This window comes from Radiomyces spectabilis, assembly GCF_025331425.1.
Source record: "Radiomyces spectabilis strain NRRL 2753 chromosome Unknown BYT42scaffold_4, whole genome shotgun sequence".
NCBI classification, from domain to species: domain Eukaryota; kingdom Fungi; phylum Mucoromycota; class Mucoromycetes; order Mucorales; family Radiomycetaceae; genus Radiomyces; species Radiomyces spectabilis.
In genome coordinates this window covers 504,538-515,861 of record NW_026251929.1, presented here as the reverse complement: position 1 = coordinate 515,861, position 11,324 = coordinate 504,538, and the positions used below count along the sequence as shown (strand labels likewise).

General features: G+C 45.0%; 5 protein-coding genes across 5 annotated transcripts; 3 read left to right on the top strand and 2 right to left on the bottom strand.

The window, feature by feature from the left end:
- Positions 1-662: 662 nt before the first annotated feature.
- BYT42DRAFT_562296 (60S ribosomal protein L12) lies at positions 663-1,605 on the top strand (the record flags this gene model as incomplete). The annotated part of the gene is made up of 4 exons (XM_051567460.1): positions 663-717; positions 813-1,049; positions 1,138-1,334; positions 1,408-1,605. 4 exons carry the CDS (start codon positions 663-665, stop codon positions 1,414-1,416), a joined length of 498 nt encoding a protein of 165 aa, XP_051425065.1. The 3' UTR covers positions 1,417-1,605.
- A 672-nt stretch (positions 1,606-2,277) lies between these two features.
- Positions 2,278-5,167, top strand: BYT42DRAFT_511889 (glycosyltransferase family 2 protein; the record flags this gene model as incomplete). The annotated part of the gene is made up of 8 exons (XM_051565165.1): positions 2,278-2,526; positions 2,604-2,852; positions 2,982-3,438; positions 3,493-3,857; positions 3,928-4,094; positions 4,193-4,537; positions 4,602-4,782; positions 4,853-5,167. 8 exons carry the CDS (start codon positions 2,281-2,283, stop codon positions 5,132-5,134), a joined length of 2,292 nt encoding a protein of 763 aa, XP_051425064.1. The 3' UTR covers positions 5,135-5,167.
- On the bottom strand, positions 5,120-5,839 carry BYT42DRAFT_258736 (uncharacterized protein). Its single transcript, XM_051562738.1, has one exon. The coding sequence runs from the start codon at positions 5,647-5,649 to the stop codon at positions 5,359-5,361; it is 291 nt and encodes a 96-aa protein (XP_051425063.1). The 5' UTR covers positions 5,650-5,839; the 3' UTR covers positions 5,120-5,358.
- A 63-nt stretch (positions 5,840-5,902) lies between these two features.
- BYT42DRAFT_493520 (uncharacterized protein) lies at positions 5,903-7,719 on the bottom strand (the record flags this gene model as incomplete). The annotated part of the gene is made up of 8 exons (XM_051564221.1): positions 5,903-6,488; positions 6,608-6,766; positions 6,841-6,978; positions 7,054-7,096; positions 7,179-7,297; positions 7,363-7,447; positions 7,533-7,597; positions 7,664-7,719. The coding sequence occupies 8 exons, from the start codon at positions 7,717-7,719 to the stop codon at positions 5,903-5,905; spliced, it is 1,251 nt and encodes a 416-aa protein (XP_051425062.1).
- Positions 7,720-8,328: 609 nt separating this feature from the next.
- On the top strand, positions 8,329-10,578 carry BYT42DRAFT_562284 (WD40-repeat-containing domain protein). Its single transcript, XM_051567459.1, has 5 exons — positions 8,329-8,471; positions 8,567-9,364; positions 9,441-9,588; positions 9,664-9,990; positions 10,052-10,578. Exons 1-5 carry the CDS (start codon positions 8,364-8,366, stop codon positions 10,372-10,374), a joined length of 1,704 nt encoding a protein of 567 aa, XP_051425061.1. The 5' UTR covers positions 8,329-8,363; the 3' UTR covers positions 10,375-10,578.
- Positions 10,579-11,324: the final 746 nt, after the last annotated feature.

The window sequence follows — 11,324 nt, the reverse complement described above, 5'->3', positions numbered from 1 at the left end:
ATTGGCATCCTTGAAAGTCCGATTATCAAACCACAGCTTGACCTTGACAAAATATCATGCCGGGCTTGAGTTGTATGGAACCGCTTGGCATCTGTGAGAAGAAGCATTAAGTACAAGGATCGACTAGTGTTGTATATAATAAGTTACAGAATTACGCGCACCTCTATCGGACAGGGTGTCAAAAGACTCAATGCAAAAAGATGGTAGAAAAAAAGGCCAAATATTGTTAATGGACAAAAAAAAGCGCAGTAGAAAGAAAGAAAGACGATCATTTGCTAAATTTACATAAAAATCTTTTAATTCCTTCATGGCTATTAGGTGGTGAGATGTTTGGTCACCTTTGAATTACTCGGTAACAATATTTATTTTTGAGGTCTGAAAAGACTGCTTGGTTTTGCATTAATGAAATTTTGGGACGTTTTGGCGCATTTGTTCGGCAAAAGCAGTCCGGTGGGATTTTCGCCGGAGCAGTCCGGATTAGCCTATGGGCGGGATTTGAATTGGGCCCGCTGGGGGGATGCCCCAAATGGACATCATGGGCTGTGAAGGCAAAGATGTGTGAACCTCCTTTTTCCCAAGACCAAAGGTAAATGTGCATCCATGAAGGATGCTTTTCCATCCAAGTGATCCTGATTGAGATTGGATGCTCATGTGATGTATAGATGCCTCCTAAATTCGATCCTTCTGAGGTGAAAATCATCTACCTTCGTGCCACCGGTTCGTATCGTTTTCCAAAGAATAAAAAATCCGGCATTGGATTTAGTGCATCTCGACCATGGGAGACTAATCAATCTTTTGCTTAATTCGATTAGGTGGTGAACTTGCCGCATCCAGTGCGCTTGCTCCCAAAATCGGTCCCTTGGGTTTGTCGCCCAAGAAGGTCGGTGAAGATATCGCCAAGGGCACCAAGGACTGGAAGGGTCTCCGTGTCACTGTCCAATTGACCATCCAGAACCGTCAAGCTCAGGTCGCCGTTGTCCCCTCGGCTTCCTCTTTGGTCATCAAGGCTCTCAAGGAACCCCCAAGAGACCGCAAGAAGGACAAGAACAGTACGTATTTTTATTAATTCAACTTGTTCCGTGTATGTATGTTGTATGTGTGGGCATTGTTACTCAAGGCGTTTTTGTGAATTCTTAGTCAAGCACACCGGCAACATTGCCCTCGAGGAAATCATTGAAATCGCACGTACCATGCGATTCAAGTCTTATGCTCGTGAACTCAAGGGTACTGTCAAGGAGATCCTTGGTACTGCTCACTCTGTTGGTTGCACCGTCGACCGTCAAAGCCCCAAGGCCATCTGCGATGCCATCGATGCTGGTGAAGTCGAAATTCCCGTAAGTAGGACAATTGGGGAAGCGAGGAAACGCACATTGATCAATTTTTTTGCTCACATACTGTGTTTTATAGGAGAAATAAACGATTTGTGAACGCGGTGAAATTTTATCGAACATTCTTTCATTGCATCCCCACTAACAATAATAAAAATTTAAACGCAAGTCTTTGGATCAGATACAATTGACACGCTTGGATAATGTGGACGGATCTGATTCGTCAACTACTGTGAAGCGAAAAGAAAGAGAACGCTGTGAGGTGAATGCGGGAAATGGGGGTCGAGGGTGAGGGAAATAAGGTGGATGATAAAAAGTCGGAAACTGGCGCTGGAAGATAAGCTTCATTGAATCGGAAATTTTTATTATTATTATGTTTTACATATTATAATGGATGGGATTACGGGAGTCTCGGCAAAAGCTCGGTCTTCTTCACTTGAGGCTATTTCTTATGGACGGATATCAGTATTACTCGACGACTTCATCTCCTAGAGTGTCACGGAAGCCATTGACTTCACCCAAGATCTATCCTGCCACGCCTCGAGTCGCTATGCCCGGCGGATTTCATCCCGGCGGTTCTCATGTAGGATATGCCGCTGCCCAGTCGACGCCCAATTTTCAAAAAATGGGGCTGGCTACCGATCATGCCGCTATACCCTATTCGTTGGGCGCCGCATCGTATCACTCCATGCATAAAGATCCGGGATATGTATATCGCGGACCTCCCCAGCGACTGTATCAGTGTTATCACCCGGATTTACGAGCATCAGCAACCCCGTTAGGCACACCGTATCTGGATTATGCATATGCCAATTATCAACGACACAGTATGGTTTTACCCACGTCGACGGCTCCCTTGCCGCGCAACCATTCATCGTGTGCGTCCCAACCTCGCGAACCGGCCGTCAAGGCACCGAGTTCACCTTATCGGCTGGAACAGGTCGTGGATCCAATGGATGATCATCAACGAGGGCGCCGGACGAGAAAAGTCCCACTGTACCGAGGAAATCTGATCCTAGAGTGTCCTGTGCCTACGCGGTTGATGGAAGCAAGCCCGCGGAAAGAAAAGGAATTTCAACTCATGCGTTACTCGGCTGTTACTTGCGATGCCGACGATTTCGCCGCCTCGCATTATACACTGCGACCGCAGCTGACGAACCGTCAGACCGAACTGTTGATTGGTATTACCATGTACAATGTAAGCTCTTATTAGGTGATACATTTTTGGCATGCCATCCAAGCCGACAAAGACCTCACATACGCATCCTAATCTAGGAGGATGAAGTGCTGTTTTCTCGCACAATGCACGGTGTGATGAAAAATATTGCTCATCTATGTTCGCGAACGCGGTCGCAGGTATGGGATGCCGAAGGCTGGAAGAAGATCGTGGTGTGCATCGTTGCCGACGGACGGAAAAAATGCCATCCAAGGGTCTTGGATGTCCTCACCACTATGGGAGTGTATCAAAGTGCTGTAGCCAAAAACATCGTGGACGGTAAACCGGTGAAAGCACATTTATTCGAGGTAAATATGCAGCTACTTTTGCACTGGATGTATCATCAGTACAAATGCCATATCTTTATCTCTTGGCTTTTTTCCCCTTTCTGTTTGTGCTTCTTGCGCGGACTCATATTCACAGTTACAAATGGGTAGTACACTACGCAGATATCGGTGGATGCCAAGATGAATATCAAGGGTGCAGCACGAGGTATTGTGCCAGTTCAGATCCTGTTTTGCCTCAAAGAGCAAAACCAGAAAAAGATCAATTCGCATCGTTGGTTTTTCAATGCTTTTGGTAAAGTACTTCAACCCAACATTTGCGTGTTACTGGATGTGGGCACACGGCCGGGAAATACTTCCATCTATCATCTGTGGAAAGTGTTTCATACCCATGCCAACGTGGGCGGCGCTTGCGGCGAGATCTGTGTCATGAAAGGCCAAGGATGTGTCGATTTACTGAACCCGCTGGTGGCGGCTCAGAATTTTGAATATAAAATGTCCAATATCTTGGATAAACCGCTCGAATCGGTTTTCGGTTACATTTCCGTCTTGCCCGGAGCGTTCTCGGCTTACCGCTATGTAGCGCTTCAAAACGATCCTTACGGCAATGGTAAGAGTTTGGGCCTCGTATAATGCATGTGATGGTCTTATTTCCGGCGTATAGGACCTCTGCAAAAATACTTTATGGGCGAAGGTGGAGATGATCAGAGCAATTCAGATATCTTTACTGCCAACATGTACCTTGCTGAAGATCGAATATTATGTTTCGAGCTGTTGGCAAAGAAGCATGAAAAGTGGGTGTTGCGATACGTACAAAATGCGTATGGGGAAACCGACTGTCCGGATCAGTTGCCCGAATTCATTTCCCAGCGTCGACGTTGGCTGAATGGCAGTTTCTTTGCCGCCGTGTACTCGTTGTGGCATTTTTCCAGAATATGGAGTACCGATCACACCGTCCGACGTAAAATTCTGCTCTCTATTGAGTTTGCGTTCAATTTCGTCAACTTGATCAATAGCTGGTTATGCATGGTAAACGATGGACCGAGTGACAGAAAACAGAGAAATATTAGCTTGCTGAGTGTGATGCCAATGTGTTTAGGCAAATCTTTATCTGACATTTTATTTCATTGGCAAAACATTTTCGGGACCAGGCATGGACCCATTTGGCAACGGCTGGGGTGGCCGCTTATTTGAAATGCTTAGATACCTTTACATATTCCTATTTATCGTCTCGTTCATCTGTTCCATGGGCAACCGTCCTCAAGGGTAAGCTCTTTTATTTTGGGGTTGGGGGAGTCCTTTTTTTTTATCTTTTTTTTTTTTTTTTTTTTTTTTTGCTAACAAGTTTTCATACAATGCTACAGGTCCAAGTGGATGTTCTTGGCATCCGTATTAATCTATGCCTGTATCATGAGTTATACCTTGTTCGCTGGAGCGTGGATTTCCTACTGCAACGTGCGTGATGGCATGTTGTCCGAAGGATGGACACCGGGCGATCTGCTCGGCAACACGCGGTTGTTGATGAGTCAGTCGGTGTTTCGCAGTGTGATTATCTCACTCGCATCGACATACGGTCTTTATATTGTCGCCAGTCTCATCTATCTGGATCCATGGCATATGCTGACCAGCTTTATTCAGTATTTGCTGTTACTGCCCACCTATGTCAATATCTTTAATGTGTATGCGTTTTGCAATACGCATGATGTCAGGTAAGCAATCCATTGATAAGAAAAAGAGTCGATCGATGAAACGTAACAATTTTGTTTATGCTAGTTGGGGCACCAAGGGGTCAGATTCCATCAATTTAGATCTAGGCATTGCCAGTAAAGCAGTGATGACCGAGAAAGGAGTGAAAGCGGTTGAGGTAGAGCTTGACGACGAAGTGGAAGCTGTGAATGATCAATATGAATCGGCCATCAATCGTCTTCACACCAAACGACCCAGTACAAGAGAGGTAAAACCGTCGCCTTTATCTTCACAGATGCCGTTCTTGTCCCAACTTATTTTTTCTTTCTTTAACACAGAGTCGACCACCGAATACAAAACAAGATGATTATTATCGCAGTTTTCGAACGCGGCTGGTGCTTACATGGATTGGATGCAATGCACTACTTGTGGCGTTTATCACAAGTGGCAGCTTTCAGACATTGTTACCTGAAAGCATGCAAACCAGGACCGGAGATCAATATCGTAATGATGTAGGCATGGCATACACTGGATTTATCCTTTGGCTGGTTGCGGGAACAGCCGCTTTTCGCTTCGTCGGAAGTGTCACTTATCGTATCATGACCCTTTTCCATCTGTAACAGGATGTCTCCCTCCCGGATCTGCTTTCCTGCCGCAGCCAACTGTATCCATTTCGGTGATTTAAACTTGTGATTTATTTGCTACATGCATACATGTAACCAAAATATAATAAAATACAAAAAATAACGGCAACAGAAGTATAGTATGCAAGATATATGGTTTTCCGCTCATTTGTCGTCCTCACTTTGCGCAGGCGGCCATCCTTCTTTCACTTGAAAGAATTTCAAGGTTGTTCATGTTTCAGTTCAGCGACACTGCCGTCCTTGTGTACGAATTCGGCCACGGAGGTGGAATCTCGGTAACTCTGCGATCGTGCTGATGACGGTCGGTCTTTGGTGGGGGCGGCATCGCCAGTGCTTAGTACGGTGGCCAGTGTAGAAGGGAGGTGATCCTTTGTGGGTTCAAAAGTTTCGTATGTATGCTTGGGGATGTTGTGAATGAGTTGAATAGGGTTACCGAATTTGAGGGAGAAATGGTCATCTTCCATAATAGGATCTCGTGCTGGATGAGCCATGATGTGAAATAAATAAAAAACTGTAGCTGAAGTAAAAAAAAAGAACCAGGAGTGTTGAATGAGACTTAAAAATAATTAAAAAAGTTAAGTGGAACCACTTTTTTCACTTTTATTTGATCGGTTTTCGTCCGTGCTTGCGCTTTTTTTTTCTGCAGAGAATTTTTTTTATTCGTTGGTGGAACGGCAGGGTTTATCATTCTGAGACAATCATGTGTCACTTTTTCTCTTCTTCTTCTCTCTCTCCTTTTTGTTTCTAACATAACCCTTCATCGTCATCGTCCTCTTCATGCTTCGCTGGTGGTGATACCGGCGTTCGAGGTGCGGGGGCGGGGGCGGGGGCGGGTGAGGTGGTGGCAGTGACAGGTTTGGGTTTTTCATCCTTCATATTGAGCCGGGCAAACTCCTCATCCAGAAATCGTTCTTTTTCATCGGCCGACGGGTGGACATCATGCGGACCAGTGGTGTAGGGCGGTGGGGGCGCGTGCTCTTCTTTTGCAGGCGATCGATGGCTACTTGGTTCTTGGGTTGATTGGCTGCCGTACAATTCCGCTCGGACTTGTGCAGGTGACATATCGTGAACATTACCGCGAGGCGATGCTCGCGAGATCGGTGGAGAACGTGGGCTCGGCGCTGTCTCACGAGGAGGGGCGTACTGATTATGAGGGCCGGGTGTGGTGCCACCGGTCAATCCTTCGCCAGGGACAGTCAATGTACGTGCCAGCTTGACGATCTCATTGTCCAAGAAAGTGACTTGTTGACGTCGAACCGTTTTTTCTAATAACTCCTGATCCAAATCCTCATACGCTTGCAATAAACATTGACTGATATCGGACTCTTCACTTTGAGCAAATCCTGCGTCTCCACTATAATTCCACCATGCTTAGCCTTCTGACAATGCCTTCCACATCTATAATGTATATAATCATGTTAAGGAGGAGAAATTCCAAGATTGACTTACTTGCACATGGCGTTAAACTGTTTGCCTGCTTCGACATCATCTCCGATGGCTAACAGTAGAATGATGATACTTAAATTGGCTTTATAAATGTGGGTGCGACTGGACAGTTTCTGTAAAATAACAGATTGTCGATGCAACATATCCACCGCTTTCGCATATCTGTGCCAATGGTTTTTCTGTTAATTCATATCCATGCCACGTCATGTCACGGTGCGACCCTTTTTTCTTCTTACTTTTTGCTCTTCACCAACAAGGAAATGGCCTTTTTGAAAATATCAATAGCGAATCGTCCACGATCCTCTTGCTCGTACAGTCCACATGCTGAGCTGTACATTTCGATGGCCGCGTTCACATCGATATTTTCCAGTGCTCTAACAAGGTATCGAAAAACGTAAGAGTTGGCTCACCCATCATTCATGAGAGGTAGTACGCTTCCACGCTTTTACCTTCCAGCCTTTTCCAACTGCTCTGCTGCACGGTCAATGCTTCCTAAATCGCGTTGTTGCTTTTTTCAGTACGACATGTTCCGGTTTTTTTCGTGCATACCGCACGCAAGTCGTCGCATATATACCTTGTGTCATGAACAAGTCACTGGCTTTTTGATAAGCTTCGGCGGCTCGTTGGGGTTGGTTAAGGTTCTGTGCTAAAATAAGAGCAGCGCTTTCCATGGCTTTTCCTGCGAGATGAAGACTGACAGACAGATAGGCAAGGTGAGTTGACGGGTATGGAGAACAGTCATGCAATGGAAAACATACGCATCTGTCTTGAATAATGCTTCGGAGGCTTTTCCGTAGGCTTGCACTGCCTGTTCATAAGATTTGGCAATTTTAAACGAGGTGGCTAATGCCATTTCGACAAATAAGTTCACGTCCATTAGTTGTCACCTTTTCTATCGAGCATGCTTTCGCTGATTGACTTTGTTTACCTGCACGTTCGTAACAGCCGGCAGCGACATCCCAGTCGGGCTTTCGAAACAAGCCTTTGGAAGAGCTATGCAAGACTCGTCAGTTGAAAAAGTTTCGGGTCAGTTGATGCTACTCATGCGCTGTAACATACGCTTTATCGCCTTCTTGCATCAGCTTGACACCGTCGCGAATTCGTTGGGCTTCCATATCAGTCTATTCGTCGTGGTAGTTTGAAATCAGGGAAACACCGAGCCCGAAACTTTTTTTGGTGTGTGTTTCCCTCTTCATCGAGCCTCACCCATTTCATCAAACATTCAAACTCCATTTATTTCTTTCCCAAAATAGAAAATTAGCCACTCCGAAAATGGAGCCCATCTGAAAGATGCCCTTTGAACGAAGGGTATCAATACGTGTCTTGACGCCGCCTCCATATCTTCATTCGGATCATGTCGAAAATAATTCGGACACATATATTCTGTACTATTAATACGTACGTTATCAAAATTCATGGGAATGTCGTTGCTGGTTCCATTTTCTCGTCAGTTTCAAACAGATTACTTGCATTATCAAGTTGACCGTTGCAATATGATATGATCTTTTACAATAACTCTTTCCAGTTACCGCTTTCCCAAAGTGCGCCATTAACGTACTTGATGCAAAGAAATCTATATAAAACATTGGTGATATGCTTATTCATTGTTCAATGGTGATTTGTCTGCACACGCTGTCTGACTGTGAAGTGGGGTTGTTGTGTGACTGTCTTTTACGAGTCAACACTTTGGGTGAATGAAAGAGTAACTTAGTCGGGTTCAAAGGACAGGATTTTCGTTCAACAGTTTCAACTGCACGCCATGGATTTGGTCAATAATTACGGTTCCAGTGACGAGGAAGACAATGTCGTGACAACCACAGTGTCAAAATCCCTTACGGTGAATGCCGCTCCAGACACTGGTATCGATGTAAGTTTTTTTCCCATTTGCGTCATATCGTCTGCTTGAAAAAGCGACCCCGATCGTCCCATGAGACTGACAGCATAACTGTATCTTGGAACTAGGTGCGTGATTCGAATCATTTATATACAGCGCCTACCGCCACCGAACTGACCGTCAACGTTCCGTATACTGATCTTACCCGACCTACCATGGGACCAGAAAATCCTTTCTCCAGTCGTAAACTCGCCACACAAAATATCTTGACGGGCCACGTCGAAATGCAGGCAATATCCGAAAGCGATTTCCGAACCCAACTTCGAACGTTTGAAACGTATGGCTATGCACGCGATCCTTCTTTAGGGTCAGCCAATCTGGCAGGTCAAGTCGGTCAAGGTATGATGGGAACAGGCTATGTAGGCAATTTGTCCGCAGCCGCTCATCTGGGAGGCGCATCCGTGTACGATGCTGTGCCGAAAGGATTAAGGCCCAACAAAGATATACGTAAAAAGCGAGAAAAGAAGGGCGATTCAAGCGTACTGGAAGGTGATAATGCATACAAAGGACCGTGGGCTGGATATGAGACAGATCACAAAGCACCGGTGGGCTTGGAGCCGGAACAACAGGAAGAAGTGCAAGCCGTCATGCACCCTCCCAAGGCCAAAAAAGCCGCCGAACCGGCTGGAAACGAAACAACCATCTTCCACGGTGCCTCCGAACGCGATTATCTTGGCCGCACCTATATGGCGGTGCCTCAAGATTTGGATGTCAATTTACTAGGCGAGCCCGGCACCCAGGATTGCTTTGTCCCCAAACGATGCATTCACGTATGGGAAGGTCACGCTCACGGTACAGCTGCTATTCGATTCTTGCCCAAATCAGCCCATTTATTACTTAGTGGTGGTATGGATAACAAGCTCAAGGTAAGTTTTAGCTGTCTTTTTTTCTGGTAAGGGAGTTCATGGTCCGTGATGGAATAATAACTGGGGAATCTGTTAGATTTGGGATGTGTACCATGACCGAAGTTTATTGCGCACCATGATTGGACACACAAAGGCCGTCCGAGATATTGCTTTCAATAACGATGGTCGGCAATTCCTCAGTGCAAGTTACGATCGCTATGTAAAATTATGGGATACTGAAACAGGTACGAGACAATCCTTCAATTCATTGTTGCATCGTCGAGAGCACTGACTCATTGGATCTGCGATTGCGTTGGTAGGTCAATGCATCCGAGCGTTTACTACGGGAAAGACACCTTACTGTGTTACGTTCAACCCTGACGAGGACAAGCAAAACATCTTCTTGACCGGTTGTTCAGATAAAAAGATTGTGCAATTTGATACGCGAACGGGTGAAATTACGCAAGAATATGACCAGCATCTGGGTGCCGTGAATTCTATTACATTTGTGGATGATAACCGTCGCTTCATTTCAACCTCGGACGATAAAACCATGCGCGCTTGGGAATACGATATTCCTGTTGTCATCAAGTACATTGCTGAACCAGACATGTATTCCATGCCATCCGTGACCTTGCATCCTAACAGTAAGTGGTTCGAGGTTCAAAATGGTGAAACTTTGTTGCTAAGCTGCTCTTTATGGAACAGATAAATGGATGGCATGTCAGTCATTAGATAATCAAATTGTCGTATATGGCGCAAGGGATCGATTCCGTATGAATCGAAAGAAACGATTCGCTGGTCACTTGGTGGCCGGTTACGCTTGCAAGCCTGGATTCTCTCCGGACGGACGATTTATCAGTAGCGGTGATTCCAATGGCAATGTATGGGTATGGGATTGGAAGACGTGCAAGATTTTGAAGAAGTTCAAGGCACACGACAAAGTGGTCATGAATACCGAATGGCATCCTCATGAAACCTCGAAAATGGCAACGTGTTCGTGGGATGGCTCTATCAAATACTGGGATTAGAAGAAGGGGAAAAGGAAAAAAAGAAACCACGCAAACACTCTGTCAATAATAAAAACCGCATAAATTAACGGTCTTGTGTACCTTGAAAACGTGAAATGTCTTTGGGGGGCCAGTAACTCTTTGTTGGAAGTTTTTAATCATGTTGGTGCTTTGTATAATAAAAAAATCAAAATGATGGAGCACCATTTCTTACAGGAAGAGAAAGTAAAATGAGCAGCTATTATCATGAGGTACGTTGTGTTCGCCCTTTTACAGTACCGATTGCTGGCTGGGGCAAATAATGACGGAACGGTTTATCAAATTTGTCCCATTTCATCTATTTAGACAGATAGAACGTGATGAGAAAAGAGACATGGCGCCTTATTTTTTGCTTTATCGCTGGCAGGAACAGTTTCAGGCAACGTTGCGTTTTTTTCTTTAATTTTCGCCGCCATTTGGATAACTCATACATTACTTTCAGCTTGATCTTTTATTATGAACTTTTTGATTTTGCAAAATTGAATAAACAGTTACATTGCGGATCGATGATTCCGGGTTCTATTAAGAGGATCATGTGCTCTCAGTATATTTTTTTTTCCCACGTGTCGAGCATCACATCATCACGGCACGGAGTTTGCCCATGCAGCCATGACGGACGTGAACCAAGGCAAGATTTGTGGAGGCAGCAAAATCGCCCTTGCAATCTGGAATTTGAACCAATCATTTTTACTGATCCAATTTCAGCGTGGTGATGATTGCAATCATGCACATAAAACGGAGGCTCCCGCCACGATCGGATAAAGGAGATATCTAACCAAAAGTGATGGCTGATAAACGAAACATGGGTTGATTTCATTAACAAATTGCTTATGAGGAGTTAATGGTCCGTTAAGTGATGCAGAAAACCCGGGAGAGCTGTTCTTTTGTTCTCTCTCTTCTTTTTTTTTTCGCAGATCCAAATGGGGAAGACC

Excerpts from the sequence above, each read along its gene's own strand:
- BYT42DRAFT_258736 (XM_051562738.1), bottom strand. The coding sequence starts at position 5,649 with ATGGCTCATCCAGCACGAGATCCTATTATGGAAGATGACCATTTCTCC.
- BYT42DRAFT_562284 (XM_051567459.1), top strand. The coding sequence starts at position 8,364 with ATGGATTTGGTCAATAATTACGGTTCCAGTGACGAGGAAGACAATGTC. Across the intron at positions 9,365-9,440 it reads GTATGGATAACAAGCTCAAG|ATTTGGGATGTGTACCATGA; the intron begins GTAAGTTTTAGC and ends GGAATCTGTTAG. Across the intron at positions 9,991-10,051 it reads CGTGACCTTGCATCCTAACA|ATAAATGGATGGCATGTCAG; the intron begins GTAAGTGGTTCG and ends TTTATGGAACAG.